Source organism: Leiobunum rupestre, chromosome 11 (assembly GCF_980474605.1).
Source record: "Leiobunum rupestre chromosome 11, qqLeiRupe1.1.hap1, whole genome shotgun sequence".
Lineage (NCBI taxonomy): Eukaryota > Metazoa > Arthropoda > Arachnida > Opiliones > Sclerosomatidae > Leiobunum > Leiobunum rupestre.
The window spans coordinates 26,349,283-26,369,510 of record NC_143394.1 but is presented as its reverse complement, the minus strand read 5'-3'; the positions used below and the strand labels follow the sequence as shown (position 1 = coordinate 26,369,510).

General features: G+C 39.1%; 1 protein-coding gene across 5 annotated transcripts in view; it reads left to right on the top strand.

The window, feature by feature from the left end:
- ct (homeobox protein, cut) overlaps window positions 1-20,228 on the top strand; it is a 460,014-nt gene that overhangs the window by 370,439 nt on the left and 69,347 nt on the right. For 4 of the 5 annotated variants that reach the window (XM_090164186.1, XM_090164187.1, XM_090164185.1 and 1 more), the window contains one exon: window positions 19,415-19,482. In XM_090164186.1, the coding sequence (XP_090020312.1) occupies window positions 19,415-19,482 (68 nt within the window). Of the gene's footprint in view, window positions 1-3,115; window positions 3,227-19,414; window positions 19,483-20,228 lie in introns of those variants that run through there. The other variant, XM_090164189.1, reaches the window with a different exon arrangement.

The following is a 20,228-nucleotide window of genomic DNA, read 5'->3' as shown; positions in this document are numbered from 1 at the left end:
CTTTACAGGGTAATTTGAAAAATTTAAGGGGTCGTCCATAAAGGTTGCTTTAAATAAGAACTAACATAAGATTCCTTTAAATGTTTTACGCAAAAAAAAAATTTAGAAACAAGTTATCTTATTTCTAAAAGCCAGTTTTATGTTCTGATGAATCATTTGGCAACGATAAGTGTTAATTTTAAGTTTGAAAGTGATAAAATTGCGAATAAGCCTTGGCTACGGTGATAAGGGCTGGCGGCGAAGATTTATCCCACAATGGTTCCAAGCTTAAAACTTTCGCGCATGCCTTCTGCGCATTAATCATGCAACGCTTATGGTAAAATTAATCGCGTAATATTTCAATTTGCTATTTTAATTAAAAAAAAGTGACGTTTTACGCGGCAATACAATTTATTTAGCTCTTTCAGGATGTCCCCCTGTTAGAAGTATTACCTAACGTTTTATAGAAAGTCCCCCCCCCCCCCCCCGGCACCAACATCTATATAACTTTCCCTCAATCTCTCTCTATCCCTGGGATGTTTTTACACTGTCTAAAAACCCCGCGCGTCCGGTGACATTAAAAAAAAATATATATATATCGATAATTGAAGGGTGGATGAAAACTAGCCGAATGTTTATAACCGTAGTTTTCGCCCGTCACGGCTTTGGGTTCCATCATCACCAACACCACCAGTGGATGCTGGGGATTCTATCGGTGATGGAGGATCAAGGGGCGGACGCATCCTGCAGTTTCAAATCCCCCCCCCCCCTCTCTCTCTTAGCGATAACGTAACTATTTTTGGTGGGGTTTTAGTATTTGCCTATAAGAGGACGACGGGTTCCGGGTGCGGACGAAACCTTTAAGAAGCGTCAATATTTACGACTTCCGCTTTATGAGTCTGTGACTCACCCGATGGGCTCCTCGTTTTATGGGCCTCGATCGGAGAACGACGGAACCATCTCCTTCGCCGTTTAACCTTACCCGCGACACGCATCTCGGGACCCAAGCGGATTATAGCCTTCCAAATTGCTGTATAACACTGTTCGCCCTCCCCCCGCACCGACAAGATAATATCTATCGCCGGATCTTCGGCATTTTGCAAAAAATTGTCTTTTTTTGCATTTATATTAAAAAATTAAAAAAATTTAGTAAATTTTCGTTTAGTTTTTATTTAATTCTCGTTTTGTTTTTAGTTAATTTTCGTTCAATTTTTAGTTAATTATCGTTTAGTTTTTAGTAAATTATCGTTTAATTTTTAGTTAATTATCGTTGAATTTTTAGGTAACTCGTTGAATTTTTAGTTAATTATCGTTTAGTTTTTAGTAAATTCTCGTTTAATTTTTAGTTAATCCATGGTTAATTTTTATTTATTTCTCGGTTAATGTGTGGTTAATTCTCGTTTAATTTTTAGTTAATCCATGGTTAATTTTTATTTATTTCTCGGTTAATGTGTGGTTAATTCTCGTTTAATTTTTAATTAATTACCGTTAAATTTTAAGTTTTTAACTCGCTCTCACTTAATTATGATAGTAATTTTCTCCCGCCTTTTTAGTTTCGCCAATGGTAAAGGGTGAATTTTTAAATACAATTTGAGCCTTACAGTAAATCAACGATGATATTTACGTGATGTAATTGTACGATGAAACTGTAGTTACAATATCTTATAAGAAATTGGTCCAGTACCGCCATCAAGCCGCGAAAATTCCTAAGAACAAAAAATAATTTTCTTTAAATTAGATTTTTTAAATTTATTTATTGGTATAAAAAGTTTTAATCAAACTTTTAGCGTTTCTTTGTAAGTCGCATTCTTACCGCGGTTTTTATTGATTTAGGATGCCCCTTTTTGCTTTTTGTATTATTTTATTAAAAGAAAAAGCGCATGAATAATAATCATATCATCGGAAACTGGCCCGGGAGAGAGAGAGCGGCGGATATTTGGTTCCTCACTCCCCCGACTATTTGAGGAGAGCGGGCTCGAAAGGGACAAGTCAATAGTGGGACGGCGAGGGAAATCCCGACGACAGTTTATCGGGACCGGCTCCTTTTAATTACAAATGTCAACTATGAAACTCATTTGGTATGCGACTTTCAAGAAGGTTTTTCCCTCGTTTCAAAAGAAAATGGGAAAAAACACTCGTCCGATGGCGCCACTGAGAGAGAGAGAGAGAGAGGAGTGTCCCAAATATTCTCCTCTTCATCCGCGGGTTGGGATTCTACTGGCCAAGAATTCGTTTTCTTTCTTTTCAAGTCATATTTTGTTTATTCATCGACTGTCTGTTTTAATTCGGAGGCCCTGAAGGGAAGGGGCCACCGGGCCCGTAATAATCGAAGCCCCCCCCCTTCCCTAAACCCCGCAACCGAAAAGGCAAATACTAAAAGAACGGAGAGGGGGGCCTTGGGCGTCAAAAAATTGGGGAGATGGGGACGTCGAAGGGGTTAGCGTCAATGGGGAAAAGCAAAATTTAGATCGAAAGCTGTCTTTGTCCGATAATGGTTTTGGGAAATATTTCGTAATCAGAGCGAAGATAAAGGGATTGGTATCGGGGTATTTGTCGGGGTAGAGATGGTCGACGGGATGACGCTCATCTTCATCCCCGCATCCTCGCGAGAGCCGCGACCTCGTTTCCACAATTTTCCTTTCCAAAATTCTAGCAACCACCCACCCCCCTCCGTTTCGGGTTGTATAAATTGCGACCCCCTATCTCGGGCCGTAAATATAAATCTATCTAATATATCCGCGAGCGCCCGCCCCCGACGGTTCGGAGCTGCCCCCTTCGCGCGGGGGGGCGGAAACGCGACGGGTCCGCGCTTCCCCCCCCCGTACTCGATGTCGGCCCGAAACTCGATTGATGAACTCGATTGGTTACCATAGAAACAGGGCGTTAAAGGCTTGACAGTCGGAGCCGGGGAAAAGAACCGCGCGCGAAAGAACCGCGGAGGGAGGGAAGCAATCGCGACGGGGGAGATCCCTCCCTCCCCTCCTCGCCGCGGTTTCGAATAGCAACGCGAGCGCGCGCGCGGGGGGGACGGAAAGAGAGTAGGGGTGAGGGGGGGAGAGACCGAGGCTCAGGCGGAGTGTAATGAGGGAAGAATTTCTCGCCGCCTCCGATCGGCAGTAATGCGGCTGCCTCCGTCGCGCGTGTTACATTCCGATTTCCCGAGCGCCGGTTGCCGACGTCGCGACTGCCGCCGAAGCGCGGCGGAAGCCCCGCAACGCCGTATCCACATGGCCCATGGCCCCGAGAGGTGAGTGCTTTTTATCGCTTTTTTGGCCGGCGCGCGTCGGCTCTGATCGTCCCGGCTCGCCGTCGAATCGTCGAAGCGCTCCTCTCGATCGGAGTCCTTCGATCCGCCCGCGCCGCGCGCGAAGACCCCGTGTTTTTCGGCGCTTGCGTACCTCGGCCCTCGATACGGGCTCTCCGTCAATATTCAATAAGGAAACACCCCCCGATATCGTCCGCGCAGAACCCGAATCGAACCCTTTTTATCGAATCAGCTGGCAACATCTTCCGCGCCGACTCTCCTCTTTCCGCCGTCCCATCTACGGCCGACGGTCCCGCCGAAAGTCTTACGAATCTTCGCCGTGAAACTCGACCGTCCGAAGACGTTTCGTCACCGTGACGTAAGACTCTGGCATGTTTTTCGTACCATGTTGCTATTATTTTCTCTTTTGTTTTGATTCCACGCCGAATTGTCGCTGTCTTCGTTTGCGCCTGAAAAGGCGCCGGAATGAGGCGGGGGGAAGAGCCTACCCTCGGAGTTTCCACTTCCGGCAATTACCTCCCTTCTCGGCGGCGCGCTTTCTTCACCCTCCGCTTTTGTCGTAGACTATAGTGGCGTGCCTGCTCTACTCTCTCTCTCCCTCTCAGTCACTCTCCGCGCCTGCCGGTATCCTTTCCCGCGTGGCCCCTGTATAAATAGTCAGCCCTTTTCCCCTCCGCCGAAATGTTGTTATAATTGAATAAACCTCTTTCCACCCTCCATTCTATTCTTCCTGGTGATCTAAAACGCGTGTTATCAACGCTCTTATTTTGTTACTACTTGTTCATCGATTTCATCGCGATGAAATACTTATAGTTTGCAAAGTCGCCATTTGACTAATCAGCCGGTTTTAATAAAACGAATTCATTAATTCATTCATTCATTCGACAAAATTATTCATTTTCCCTCGAGGTTTTTATTATTTCAAAAAGTTAAGGTCAGAATCTGCCTCGTTTGAAAGGCGACCGGGTGGAGGGGGATATGTAAATTCAATTTCTGCATCGGTGGGTATTTTTTTCCAAAAATAAATAACCAAATTAATTGCTTTCTATATATTTCGTAACATAAAAGGAACGATATTTTTTTTTAAACTTTTTGCATTTAGCGTATTCGAAGAATATAATAAGCTTCGTGTGCTGTGTTTTTAATACCAGAAATTTCGATTAGATTCGCCTTCCGCGGAAAGTGCAAGCTTAGGGAGTTTAAAAAAAACAAGTCCGAAACAATAGATTTTAATTATGAGCCCTTGGCTATAGGCCCGATTTCGTTTTAGGCGAGAACCGAAAATTATTAAATTTATCGTCCTTGATTGCGAAATTACGAATGCCTTTAAATATAATCCTGTACGACTTCATTTCTTTGAATTTATTTGAAATTCAAATGATAATGATAACTACTGATTTAATTTGTACGTAAATCTTAAGAATTGTGTAAATTTTACCGTTACGCGCGAATATATTTAAGTATGATTAAAATTATAGAAACATGTGGTATATGACGGTTTTAAATTTAACTATATTTAACGATTAGCTTCTAATTGATATCTGAGAAACTGAGCGTGTAGTCACTGAAATTATTTGATAATGACCTAAATTAAAACCTCCTTTTATTAAATTTTATAGTGACTTAAATTGAAACCTTTTATTAAATTTAATAAGTTATCTAAAACATCTGTACATTTGTTTATTTTTTAATAATTTATTATAACTTTATATAAGAGCTATCGACAATATGTCAATATTCTACTTATGTGGTCCTTCAAGCAATTTATCAATTTCATTACGCTAATCGCGAAATTGCTTGCAATGCTACATCTTAAAGAAATGCTATATAAATTTACTTCAAATGGCTATCTCCAAGACAGCAAATCGTCTACAATCTTCCGTATCTTTTGCTCTGAAAAAGCGATGATTTAAAGAGTTTATTTTACAAACTGAAATGTGAAAGGGACTGTGTTTACCGTTCTTTGACGGGTCTAGTTTGGCTCGGAGCTTATCAAAACAGGGAGAATGGATCGATGTATTTGTTGTGAACGTGCATTTCAACACCACTCACGGGCTTAACTTCTGCCATCGATGTAGGCTGCCTTTGTTTCTATATTTCCACGTTAAAATTTAGATACACGGTTATGTTTTATACCGTTTTGCGGTTAGTTGCTACGCGACCTCCCTACCGCCATCTATCGTTTAGAAAGGGAACTTTTAAATGAAACTGTTTGTGTTTATTAAGCTTAGGTCACTTGTATTTCATACGTTGAATTTTGAAAGATCCGTGTAAATGCTAATTTTAAAATATTAAACTCGGTAAACGGAAATTTTTATTTATATTGAAAGATAAGTACTATTAGAAAGTTTAGCTATACTTCTTAAAATAACTTTTAAATCTTTATTTACAATTTTTAAGAGTATTCGAGACAACTAATTATTGTCATCAAATGTTTATCAACGCCATAGCCAGAGTAAAACAAAATTTTAATAGTTAACTGATCTGTAGCCTGAGTAATTTATGATATTAATGTTTTATAATATTAACATTTAAACCTTATACGTTAAATCTGTGAAAATTAAACTGAAAAATGATTTCTTTAATCTAATTGATCGTCGATTTGAAAACATTCGATTATAAAATATGCGATATATTTATTTTATTTTTTGTGTTATTATATAACTTTTGTAATATTTTAAATTATTGTCTCTAACTAAATGAAAAAAAAAACCTCGAAATAAAACATTTTTGAATTTGATTTGAATTTTGAATCACTTGCTTAAATTTTTCACGAGTCCAAACCGAGGGGTAAGACACTCTGCGAACTCGGTGTACACTGCCGTACCTTTGACAGTGCTAAATGGAACTCTCGAACTCTTGAAAATACATACCTTTAACAGTGCTAAAACAGTGTTCCGAAGTGGTAAATGTCAGGTGTCAAATAATGTGGCAAAAAGTGGTAAATACCGACATGGCGAATAATACTTTTACTGGCTAATATGCCCAAAAGTGGGAAATAATAAATTTTAATAAAAATAAAAAAACATACGAAAGGAAAAATATATTTGTGCTATTTTAGACAAATATACTGTATTAGTTGTCAGGTTTTGGGCTAGATACTCAATTATAGCCCAATCTAGTAATTTCTTTTGGCTATTTTTCAACGATTTTTCCTGAGTTTGAATTCGTCTGCTATATATCTTTAAGGTGTTTTTAATGGTTCTTTTGTGAAAAACTGAAACATTATCTCACATGTAAGTGATGCTACATCTCTGAAAGATATTATTTACATCATTTAAATGCATTTATTGATTATTAGTCACTATTTGTCACTTTTTGCCACTTTTGGCCATATTTGCCACTTTATGTCACTTTATTCTAAAAATGTGACATTTAGGTAACACTGTGCTAAATGCACGAACCCGGTGTACAGATTATCTGAGACTGTCTTACCCCTCGGTCCAAACTATAGAAAATTACTTAATCTAAAATATTTACAATTATCACTATTTCAATAAGAAATATTAATAATAATAATAGAAACCGCCTGGGTTAAATATAGAATTTAATTAATAAATAAATAAATAACCTTTAATAGTCTTTATCCCGTAAGTAAACGTATTTTCGCGTGTGTTACTATCGTGTAGCAAATTTAATCAATTCGAAGAAAATAAGGTCTGTTTCGGCGAAGCAAACGGCAAACCCATTCAATTTCGGATGGCTTATTATCTCCCTTTGGCTGGCCGCCTAATTCGAACGATGGAAATTCGCCACCTGGAAAATTGAAAAAAAAAAAAAAGACTCAAGTTTTTTTTACCTTCATTCCCCCCCCCTCTCGCCATTTGCTCTCTGTTTTACCGGCGCAAGTTCCTTTGTCGAATTCGGGAATTAGCCGCTGCCTGGCATGGCTCTGATGCGCTGCCGAGCAGCTAATAAATACCGCGATCGCCCGTTCGTGTGGTGAATTTCGGATGGGCACCTACCGTTTTCCCACCTTTACCCGACAACTCGCGGGAAGCCGGGGGATGGGGTAAAGCCAGTACCGTCCTTTCAAAGCCCCTCGATACTAATGACGTAGCTGTCAGCTCCGGGTTCGGTTCAACTAGAGAGGGTTTTCTGGCAATTCAGTTTGATAAGCCGAGTTTTTATTAAAACAAACAAACGTAAAAGAGGGAGAGGGGGGTCAGGAGGGCGGGCGGGGGATAGCCCCCAGGCTGTACCGTTTTTTCAATTTGTTTTTAACACGCCAAACTGTAATGTAGTTTCCCCGTATAAACTATCTTCGCTTCTCCGCCTAACACGCTTCCCGCTCATTTTCGATTATCATCGTTGTTTCGTACCCGCTATATATATTCTTGTAAATGTTTTTAAGCCTTTGCCACTGTCTTAAGGAAGATGGAGCCACTAGAGAGAAAAAAAATGGAAGTTAAACTGAACGTTACGTGTAAATAGATTTTCGCGCGAGGGTAATTTCTTATTTTTCAATCGTATTTTTCTTGTTAAAATTTCCAGCTTTGTTGGGAAGGGATCTAGTAGGAGCTTTCGGTTTCCTGGTCGGCCATACTATTACGTCTATATTTGGCAAAGGAAAAAAAACGCATTTCGTTAATGTTTGGTGTCTTCTCGAAATGAGTTCGGTAGCGAGCGTAGACCCCCCCCCCTCCTGCAATTTTTTTGGCGCAAGGACCAACATCGCATCCGAAAGCATCTATTGGCATCGTGCGCATCTCGATGGGTCATATAAATGTACCGTTATATCTATCGCAGGCGCGCTATGCGGTCTTCGCTTTGCAGAAAGAAATGAAGAATGTCTCTGGTTTTATTTGACAGCTGCAGGCCTACATCCGAGCAACCCGCGAACCCCCCTTCGTACCCCCTCCGCTCTCGCTTTGTGGCAGCTCTGCACCATCCATACACTGTATGCCCCATCGTTTGATTCCGATTCCTTCCCCCTCTCTGCCCGCCCCCGCTTAACCATTGACGTAATCTCACTCCCCCCCCCGGTCTCTTCTCCGCTCATTGCCTTTGCCAGGCGTGAAACAACGGCAGGCTGAAATGCCGAATTCGTCGAAGGGGGCACCCACGCGTGGACCACTACCTCGATGCGAAAATGTATTTACTCCAAAAAGATATAAACGTATATTTTTTATACGTTAAAATATGAAGATAATTTAAAATGTTATAAAAGTATATTTTATACGTTATATGTCTTTTAAGATGATTTATAAGTGTTTAAAATAGAGTTTTACGTCGGAAAATTTACCGAGGCCTTTTTTCTAGGAAATATTCCGTATTTTTCCGCAAAAAAATTTAATTCCATGATTAGTCTAAAATAATGTTCGCAAATTTAAATTTCGCGGCATTTTTGCCTCATTTTTTCGAATCCTAAACTAAAACTAAACCTCTAGACTAAATAAATTGAAAATTGGCGTTTTTCCTTGTGTATATAGATAATAAAAGAAATAATCGACTTTTACACAATTAAAAATACTTTATTATTTATTTACTATATAAAGTATTTTTAATTGTGTAAAAGTCGATTATTTCTTTTAAAAATTTTTTTTTTATTTTTTTTCTGATTAAAACTTTTTCGGAAAATTAACAACTCTAGTTTAAAATTTTTTTATAATCATAGAATTTAACTTGATCAATTCGTCATAAAAATATTTATTTTTGGTAGAAATTGAGTTAAAATGTTATTGACTTAAAATTAATATTGCTTTGGTATATCACGTAGAGAGTAATTTTTAGCGATATCCCCAATAGGTCGGTAAAAAGCTACAGCGTGGAAATGACTTTTAGGAAATTTCCATCAGTTACGATATTTTAGCATTAGGGGCGTCAGTGTAGACGAAACACGCACAGGCGCTATTACCGTCAGTCCGGGAAAAGCTCTCCTGGGAAGAAAATGACTCGATCCAACTTCGTGTGTAGGGTTCTTACGCGTTTGATTAGGAATTACAGCTTGATTCTCCCGTATAGGTTCGAAACGAGGCATCATCAGCCGCGTTTTTCTCGCCGGTTCCTTGAGACGCTCTCGCCATCTAGCGGATGAAGTAGTAGTTATTCGGATAACTTTTTTGCGTAAAAGGCATTTTGTTTCGGTGATAGGGCTGTGCAATCGAGTATCAAATTTCTTTTCACCGAGTATTCGAGTCGAGTCGAGTAATCGAGTACTTGATTAAGGGGAAACTTTCTCTTATTCGAGTCGAGTAACTAAAAAAAACCCTCGAGTAATATTTTTAACGAGCTGGTTTTATACGAGAATTTATGAAATTAAATTTAAAAGGAGTAACTTTCAATGCAGAAAAATATTCCTTTAATTTAAATGAACCACAGTTTCCACAACTTTGTAGGTACCGTTTATTGCCCTCTAAAAAGTGGTAAAAAAATACTCGACGACTTAAGAGAGAAGCTTATTCGAGTAATCGAGTACCAGAATATGCAATTTTATGGTACTCGATAATCGACGAGTATTCTCCAATTACTTATTCGAGATCTAATTCGAGTACTCGACCTCTTCGGTCACCATTATTGACTATTTATTTAATTCTTTAGGTTTGATCCCCGGTGTTGGAGGTTTCTTTTAGAAAACTTAGTCATCGTAACTCCTTGTTGGTGCCCCCGCGCGTGTCCCGTCCGTCTTACCAGACGAGAATCGTTTCGTGGGAAGGAGAGCCTATTTTTCCCCGTCCGTGATCGGGGGTGATTGGTGATTTCTTCGGTAGCCCGGCATAGCGGCCCGTTTACTCATCCGCCCACTCTCGCGCCATCTACCGGTACATCGACTAAACGAAGTCTCTCTCTCTCTTTCCTCTCTCCAGCGCTGTTAGCTAATAAAAGAAATTTCCGCTTCCTATCTGATCCCCCCCCCCCCCCCCCGTACTCCTCTCAATATGGCGACGGCCCACTTTTTCAAAATGGTCGAAGCGTGTGCCGTCGCTTAACTGGAGCAGTATTCCGCTTTCTACCCCTTTCCCCGCGCCCGGGCCCCGGAACAGTTACGGGCCTTCGCTCGGGCCAGAGTCCTAGCACCCCCTCCGTCGACGAATGTCTTCGGAACGGACGTTGAGTATTATTACCACTTATTACGTCGTTCTGTTCCCCGCGCGCTGTCGCCCATTAATAGCCGCTTGCCACGCGAGCCGTTGCGATTCTCGACTACGGCCAACCTCCTTCCCCGACGAGCACTTTCAATATTTATTAAAAGCGACGGGCTAGTTGGCCTAGCCGCTCTCGGCTCCCTTTCTCCACCTTTAATAGACTCAGTCTTGTTGTTTATATTTCGTGCTCTAATGTTACTCTTCGTTTATAACAGAAAGGTATTATTCATTTCCGTTGTTATTATTATTTAAAATTAGTGTTGTTAATTTTACGGAAAAATAAAATGCGGAAAATTTTTCCGAATTGCGGAAAATCGCATTAGTTGTATTAACCATCTTGTTATTACGTATCATAGGGGATTTAAGGGGCAAATATTGATTGGTAGAGACCTATTTTTGTAACTAAGCAATCAATTAAAAAAAATTAAAGGATTTTAATTGTTTTTAATTTATTATTATTATTATTAATTTAATTTATTGGTGCATCTTATAGGTTTTACAAACACAAAAAAGGTATACTACACCTCCCCAATCCACATAAGTTAAGAAGAAACTTGCGCGTGGTGGGGATAATTAAATTACTTTAATAGTATTAGTCTTCGAAAAGGTAGTATTATTTAACTGATTAATAATTATTAAAAACAAAAGATCTGCTACTTAATTTAGTCAACCATGGTCATAAAAGAAAATATTTATAATTTAACGCATTATTATAATTATTATTTTTTAAATTAAACATTCTTCTTAATATATAACATACGTTAATTACGCTTATCAATTACATTTAAAACAGTTAATAACTATTAGGTTTATTTTGTAACTATTAATCGGAAAACAAATTAATCCCCGTAACCACAAATAAAAATGGGAGAATATTTTTCATCCTTAACTGCAAAAACAAATAGTGAAGTGAGCCTTTCAGGCGCTTACGTGGGCGGGGGTTCTCGTTGAAGGGGGGGGGGGGGGACGGGAATAAATCTGGCCATCTTCGTTCGGGGATGGATCCAATTCTACGAATGGCCGAAGAACGGTGGCCTGACAGAATGATACATAATTTTTTCACAGCCTTATATATTCCCCGCCGCGCCAGCGAACGGCAATTTCGGCCCATCGCCTCATCTATCTATAAATATATATAGATATAGATATATAGGCGGGACAGCGCCATCTATCTATAAATATATCGTCCTTTGACGCGTTTTCCACCAACATCCCAAAGTGCAGGCTCGGTTTTCTTAAAAAATCATTCCATCGCCATCCTCCGGTATAGCGCGCGACTAGCCAGCGATTCGGAAGGCGGGAGGGCCGGTAAAGTCTGTAGCCGTCAATAAACGGTGGATTGATTTATTGTGTTTACTGTAGCTTAGAATTACGAGTTGCCTCGATCTTTCGCCATTTTTTTCTCTTCCTTGGCGCGGGGGGGCGCTGCTCTTAGGCGAGGCCCTTTTATATATAGATATATTTCTCTTTTCTCTCTTTCCCATCGCGGATCGTTTGGCCATCTATATTTGACCCCAGTGATTCGGCGGTAGAAGATATTCGATAGGCCATACATATTGAAAGGAGTACCCTCTCTCCCTTACCCCCTCATCCTCTTTAAGTGGGGCTTCCGAGGATGGATCGCCTAAAACTCTTCTCGTACGTGCTATTTCCACGCTGCCCCCGCCTGCAAAGTAAAGAAATATATTATTGGTACGTGTGAATCTATGGATGAGAAGGCATCGCTTAACGCTTTCTTCTCGTTCTCCTTTCCCCAACAGCCACCTCAGCTTATCCCGCCCTTTCGGTGATTTACGATAGCTTACGTCATAATGAGGCTCGCCCAGCGCCCCCTTTTGACCATCGAATCAATAATCGGTAAATGGTTTCATTAATAGCCGTACGGATCAGCGCCTTAACCGGGTTTCGTTCCAAACTCCCCGGGTCGTCTTTACCTCGCTATGATTTAGATGGGAGATAGTCCGGGATGAAGCCCGGGAAAAATGGGTTCAAAATCCATTTGCAATACCTTTCTCTTCTCCGTCGGATACTTTTATTTATACGGTATTCTTTCCTATTTTAAAGCCTGGATACATTTTTTACACCACCCTTCGAGGCGATTCCCGTACCCGTATAGTGCCGCCATCTATCTATAAATATATCGTCGATTATTGTAGTCATATTTTTTTATTCCCCCACCTATCCGCGGCGTGGGCAGCCGCTCTCGGATGGAGATGGGCTTTTCTTGGCGGGCCCATTTCTCGATCGACGCGGCCTCTGGTGTCGAAATTCGAACCCGTCGTAGTCATTCGATTCGGCAGATTTTTGGGGATATAGCCCACCGCGTCCCTCGCGGAATCTAAGGCCATCTTTATCTTTTTTTAGCCCCCTATACGTCGAGCCCACTTTAGGCTAATTTCCTCCGGGCCACCACGCCGCAGACTTTACCCCGTCTTCCGCCTTCCGTCGTGATTTCGATCAAGACGGTCCGCTGCAAAAAGTCGTTATAATATTTTATTCCCGCGAGTGTTAAAATTGAGGAAAAAAGAGAGTAACGGTCATAAGCACATGTGCGCGAATAATTGGAATTCCAGCGGATTTCGGAGGATCGACTGCCAGCGTTTTTATCTTTGAGACACTTTTTCTTACGGTTTTCTATTACGGACTTTTATTGATTAAAAGCAATTCGTGGGAGAGTGAGACATTTTTTCCCGTCCAAACTCGGCAATTCAATACGAGAACTGTCTGAAATTAAGATATAAGTACAATTCTCTTCGGAAGTAATATAAACCTGCCTTATACGCGTGGGAAAAAAAATTATTTTTAAAAAACATTTTCTATTCGTATTACTCACACTACGACTTCGTGTGGTACAATTGCACCGGAAATATTAGCATTTCACCCTCGATAAACTTTATTTTTCTTTCCCCCCGAAATTTTTTCTGTATTTCTTTATGTCGTTTTATTGAGAGGTTTAGTATACGAAATTTGTAATTTATCCGTCTTTTGAGCTCTCCCGTTTTTAAAGAGTTCGTCCAAGAGGGCAAAACGGGGCAGGCCGGGATGGGTAATTACACGCTAGATAGAACCCTTAATTTGACCTTTTGTGTATTTACGCTCAATCGACCTCTTCAACTTCCGTTGAAATTCTCCTTTGTTGTCTCCTCGGAGAGTTGCGTCCGACTGACCGGACCGATCGAAAGTTCCATCATATCAGCTTCGATTGTACACGAGGCCGAGTTATTGGCCATTGCGGTAGGAGCCCCCGGAAACCGCCAAAGAAAGTGCCATTTCCAAGACGGCTAATCCCCCGTGAAACGATCAATGTTTTTAGCTTTCTCTCGCCCCGAAGACCGCCATATTACCTAACGTTTCAGAAAGTGATCTTTGCACCCAACCTCGGACTATTCGAGCCAGACCATATGTCTTCCCCGTCTTTAAAATTTCCCGCTCACGGTATCATTTGGAGGGTTCCTTTTTCAGCCGAACCCGCACCCCCGTTTCTTCCTCACCCCGCGGGCCCATCGAGAGCCCCCCGCGTGCCGGCGTTACGTAAGAACAGACGAGAGAGAGAGAGGGAAGAAAGTTCTTTTTTTCGCCAATGCCGTTTTTGGCCCAATAAATCTGTCAGTGTTTTTGCAGCTGTTTAATTGGCAGGAAAGCTCGCGATTGTTCGCGCGAGGTTCGAGACCAAACTGCTTCCACGGTTCAGCGGTTCCGATGGCCGTTTCCGCTCCGCTATTAGACCGGTTACCCATCCCGCTTGACAGCGCGTCGCTCGCTATCGATATACCCCGTCCCACCTTCGACTCCGCTGACTAATGACGGTGGACCCGGTACAAATCTTACCCAAAACGAGAGGTAATGCCCCATCTTGTCTGCTAAGGTCTCGTTTTTTTGGGGCTAGGATTTTTTTCAACTCCCACTTGCGTGGCTAATGTTTGCGAATCCTTTTTATCGTCCATTTATTCTTTTTTCAACCGATGCCAGTCCGCACCCAGATGTATCCTGCAGTCAGGAATAGTCATATTCAATACGAAGGGACATTAGGATAGTTAAAAATTATTAAAACTATAGCGATTTTATGGATCCAGCTAGAACACTTGTGATTTTTTAAATAATAGGCGCTAGCATAAATTTTTCGTGTCTTGTTCAACTTGTTAAAATGTTCCACGCGCTCTTTAATATTTTAGCGTAAAAGGCTCGCGCGTTTTTTAAATTTCGGAGAGCACGCGCGAAATCGCTCGAGCCCGTTTACGCTAAAATATCAAGACGCGCGTGAACTTTTCAACAAGTTGAATAAGACATAAATAGAGTTTATGCTAGCGTCTATTTAAATAAAATTTTGGATAAACAATTTCCGATCTAAATCGAGTTTGAATTTGCTTTATTTTGGATATAATTTTCTAATCAAATTTAAACCACCATATTATCTAAAAGCTTTCCAAAATCATTTAAGTTGATTTGTAAAAATAATTCCTCAAGCTGCACTTTTTATTTAAGCTTATTAGTTTAAAAGTCGCTAGATGACTTAGACCTTGGCTATTAGCCTAGTTATTATTAGTTTCGCTTCATTAACCCTATTAAATTGATTATTTTTTTAATAATGAATGTAATTTAACTCTAGAAGCAACGACTGACATTGAGATTATATTTAAAATCGCCTTGACCGATACCTCAATCACATTTCAAATATCCTTGAATCGAAGGATTTCTGTTTTCCGTTGAATCAAAGCCAATTTAGAAACAATTGAATGCTTAAAGATATCTCGATTGACTGCAGCCCAGCGCCGTCCTGTACAATTACGGCGAAATAATGCGGAGAAAAAGTCAAATCGAGTCTAATCGATTGTCCGCGTGATGGCGTCATTTAATCATTGGTGGCAGATTAGTATCGGGGTGAACCGTCATCCGGCCCGTAGAGAGAAAAATAATCGTTTATTGTCGATACGTGACCGCCTGTATTGCCATTTTTTCGACAAATTTCGTGTCCCGATGAGGAAAATAAAATAAAACTTCACTCTATACACATCACTAGTTTTTGGCATATAGCTTACTTCCCTTTGCTTCAAATCCTCACGGTAATGTTTGAATATTTTTGCGGTTATTTTCGACGCGTTATGTACTAGTAAATACGGTAATTTTTTCACCCTTCGTGGGAAATAATAACCACCTACAAAAATAAAATAAAATAAAGATCGAAAGATTAATTCAAAATTATACGTGAAAGGGTTTCGCGTGTTTCGATTCAATTTTTGAAAAATAGAATTTCTAAAGCATTTCACGTAATCTTTTCGAAGAAAATAAATATCTTAGAAAATCTTTGGAGTATAATTTTATTTTTCGATCTCAGTCACAGATCAACGTTTGCTTAAATAGGCAGCCCAGGGATAATTCGAAGCCAGACGCTCGTGAAAAAGTAAACCTATAAAATAAAATGCATCACCGACTTTTATTTCTCTTGGAATTGATTTTATCACGGCTAATTTTCATAAATCTGACGGCACTAAACCAATTATGTTTATTTCCGTCGATTTTCCTCTTGTACGTTTCTCTATTTTCGAATTTTCGATTCTATTTTTACATATTTCCAACTCGTTCTTTTTTATATAAACGCACCGTCGAATTCTTTTTTTTTTATAAATACACAAATTTAATCAATTATTGAATAAAGATTTATATGGTTTTCCCGCTATTGTTTTTAAATTGATATTACGACTTTGAAATTGAGTACAATTAATTCAAAATTAAATATGAAATATGGGGGTTCACTTGTAAATGTTTTTTTCTACGTCACTAGCTATAGTTATTGAAGATAGAGAGTCGATATATATTTTGGAATTCGAAGTCCACGTGTGAAACGTGCGTGGCCATAAACATTTTATACTTTAAATTGGTGGTTCTTAAAATTCATTTTGCGCGTGAAAATACGCCGCCGTGTTAGCTAGGAGCAACAAACACAAGGAGAACGCGGCTAGCCTTTAAACACGCTAACGCAGTGTTGTGTACAAATATCATTGAACGAGCCTGTACGCTGAACGTTTTACAATTTTCGAATTTTCCCCTTCCGACGGCAGCAGGCGCTAAAGCTTCTAACCAATGAAAAATGTACGCGAGAAAAGGTAAAGGTACTGTCACGCGCAAAAACATAATTTTAAAATCGGAATTTTTAACTTTTTTTATGGAAACAACTATTCGAAATACGAACTTGTCAACATGACGTATATAATACGTCACCCACGGTTTTTACAATTGGAAAAAAAAAGATTACCAGCATGACGGCCATAGCCAAAGGTACGGCGTGACGCCAAGTTCCTATTAAGATCAACATTGTGATAGAAATTAGGTGGTAGGTCAGGCGAATTAATACGTCAAAAGTATAGCAATCGAATTTGATGTTTAAATGTCATAGTCGGTTCTCCCTCTTATTACGGGCAATTTTGCAAATGAAAGGTTATACCACTTGGACGCGGTTTGACGAAGACGCGGCTACGCTCGGTTGATTCTTAAGGCGCTTGCTGCAGTTTCCGACTGGGTTTTTGGCCAAAGTGTGGTGAGAAAAAGTAGCGGAGACTTCCCCAATTTTACCCGCTCTGTTATCAAGTAGAACTACTAACCGTCGACTGACTAATTGTCCCTTAATGTATCGGTTCGGTCTTTACCTTGGGGGCTTTCCTATCATACGTATTCGACATAATAAAATTAGTCCCGGATTGTGTATGGTCAAAAATTGTCGAGTTTATTTCTAAATATATGTGCATAATTGAGTGTCACTCCCGTTTATTAATTGGATATTTTACTAGGATTTATAAGTTGAAATTGCCGATTACTTTTGATATTACTTAATTGGAAAATTATAGAATGGCCTTGGACGCTTCGATAATCTTATTTCGTTTCCCGGTGACTGATTTGATTGATCTTAGAAATATTTTCAATATTATACTCGTAGTTTTTCCTTTATGGTCAATATCTGTTTTACTTGAATGAGATTTTTATAAGGACAAAATGTTTTAAGTAATTGGCTTTATTAATTGTTTCCGCAAAGATCGAAAGTTTCTTCTTTTTGCTCACTACCCGGATGAGGTTTTTAATTATTTATAATAGGCGCGAAATTTTAACTAAAACTATGAAATAAATTTAAGATGGTGTGATGGGTTAAATTTTAACATGGTTATAGAATTTTTAATCTCTAGGTCACCAACCTTTTTAACAATCAATTATTATACAGGGTTGCCACACGTCTGGGAAAAGTTAGGGAATATAAAAAATGGCTCTAAAAAGTCAGGGAAAGGTCAGGAAATTTTAAGAATTTGTAAAAGGTCAGGGAATTAGATGTTCTCTTGACATTTTTTGAAAGTTAATTTTACTAAAGATCTATGACAAATTCTGTTATTATCATTTATTTCTTTAAAGGCTTACTAATATTTTCAACATTGCAATAACCATTTTACTGAAATATAAATCCATTTAAATTTATTAATTTCTGATGAAATATTTTGAAAATCTCTTAAAATGGTCGGGGAAAACAGGGAATAATCTGAAACTTTTGTGGCAACCCTGTAAAAGGAGCAAAATTTTCAGATTAACTAAAAAAATACGGTCATTAAAGTGTATAATTTTTAAACCTAGTTTTTTACTTATTAATTATTTATAATAGGAGCAAAGTTATAACAAATACGGTATTTACAATGGTGAAATGGGTAAAATTTAAACATACATATAGATTTTTTATTGGCTAGAAATGGCAGATCCTTCAGCACTCGCTGTAAAGCGGTTTTCGGCTGTAAAAGAGTCCCTTTATTTATAGCGAAGATTACCAAACATGGCGGCGCCTTCAAAAGGGAGTTAAAGCGGAATAAATGAAAGCGGGGAAACCTTTCGCAGTCGCGCGATGGGTAAATAATGTATCGAGAAGGATTCAACTTGTAACCGTCTATACCCCTTCGAACTAAGATCAGCTGACAGCCGGGTCAAAGGTCGGTTGTCGCAGCTCCCCGTTTCGTCGGCGCTATCAGGTCGCGGCGATGCCCATCGGAGAGGGTTGCCCCGGGCATTCGTGAGCTGGATTTCAAAAATAACCCCGCCTGGCTTTTCAATAGATTTGCCCCCTCCCCTGACGTTTAGGAAATATCGCTTTTTGGTGCCCTCTCTCCCTTTTATCCATAAAGGGACTTGGGGAGAAATTCTTACCAACCCCCTCGATTGTTTTTTATTTACCACCTCTAGCTTGATAGCACCCCCTGGAACGCCGAACTTGTAAACCCAAGGAAATAACGGGCAAAACTATATCGGAACTTTCATTTTATAGTGTTATACACTTTTTTATTGGGTTATTTGTTTCGTCGGAAATACATTAATTCGTTGTACATTTGTTATTTTTAAATTTGAGGCTGGTGAAATTGGGGGAAAATATATTTTCGTAACGGGCCGAGTACAAACTGTTACTTTAAAAATTTATATTTCAACCTGGTTTTTGTTTTTTAATTAGGAATATCAGGGAAAATCAGATAATTTTGAAATGAGTAAAGTCAGGGGAAATTCAAATAATTTTTAAAATGAGTAAAGTCAGAAAAAAAAATCAGATAATTTTTAAAAAGAGTAAAGTCAGGGAAAATTCAGATAACTAAAAATTACAATAAAAGTCCGGGAATTTGATTTTGATTTTTCAAATATATAGGTTAAAAATTGCTTAAAGTAAGTAAGGGAAAAATATCTCGAAATAACCAGGGTAAAAAAAAGGAAATTTTGATAAAATATGGCAACCCTGTTTAAATTTTCAATATTCGATTCCAGCGTGTATTTTATTTTTCCAATTATAAATCTTTGAAATTTCCAATACAAGAATTCTAGGAATAGAGATATTCATTACGTGGGTTTGTCTTTAGGTAAAAATCGTCTGACTGAAATGATTAATTGATAAGTTGATTAAAGGAGCTTAGATCCGCCTTTAATAGCAGTTAAATCCCACGTCGCCAATTTAAGAGAAAAGGGTCAGTGATTCCAAATCGTAAACAACTTTTGAAGAATAATTTCTATTTCGTAATTTCGCGCATTCTTTAAAGGAAATGAAATTGAAATCAATTTTTCTCTGTTTTTTTCTTTGCAGACGTGACAATCAAACAGCTCCGAGACAAGTTGAGAGACTACGAAGATAAAATAGATAATACCGCGAAGGTAAGAGAAAAAAACCTATTTATAATGATTTGTAATTTTGACCGCGTGATACTTTGTTGTGTGTGGGCTCCAATTTTGGCAGCCTCCTTTTGGGTATTTTTTTCTTATTATTCCTTCGAATTTGATTCGGTACCATCGCGGACAACATAATTGGCTTCCCTTTTTCAATTCCTTTTCTTCGAGCGTTATTTATCGGCATCTCTCCTTCTTTGAAAACTATAAGACGCTCTGGCTGGTTACGGCACCTCTCCTTGATCGCAATTAAACATTTTATGTCGTAGCTTCTCTTTTCAAAGATATATATAATCTTTATTTATTAAAGGCAATTTTCTCGATTCGTGGTTTTGTAATAATTCTCGTAAATCATAGCTTTTTCTTTATCCCGGTTAACTCCGCGGCTACAAAGCGCTCTCCGTCGATGGATTGAGGAAATTTTTATGAATATCCGCGGGTCACATTTTATTGGTAGTATAAATCACGACTTAATTAGATTGAGCCAAAGATTTCATTCGTAAACAGATTTAAACCCCCCTACCTTTTTTTCCCCGAATCGCGCTTTACGTGACAATATTACATCGAGCTTGAGAGTCGAAGGAAAACTTGAAATAAAATCATCAATTCATATGTAAAGGTTGGAAAGAAAATTCGATATAAATCGTCTTTTGTATTGTTCGTTGAAAACGTTGTCCCACTATTAGGAAAAGTAAAGACATAAAATTTTCCATTCGCGGTGCTGTCTTTTCGGT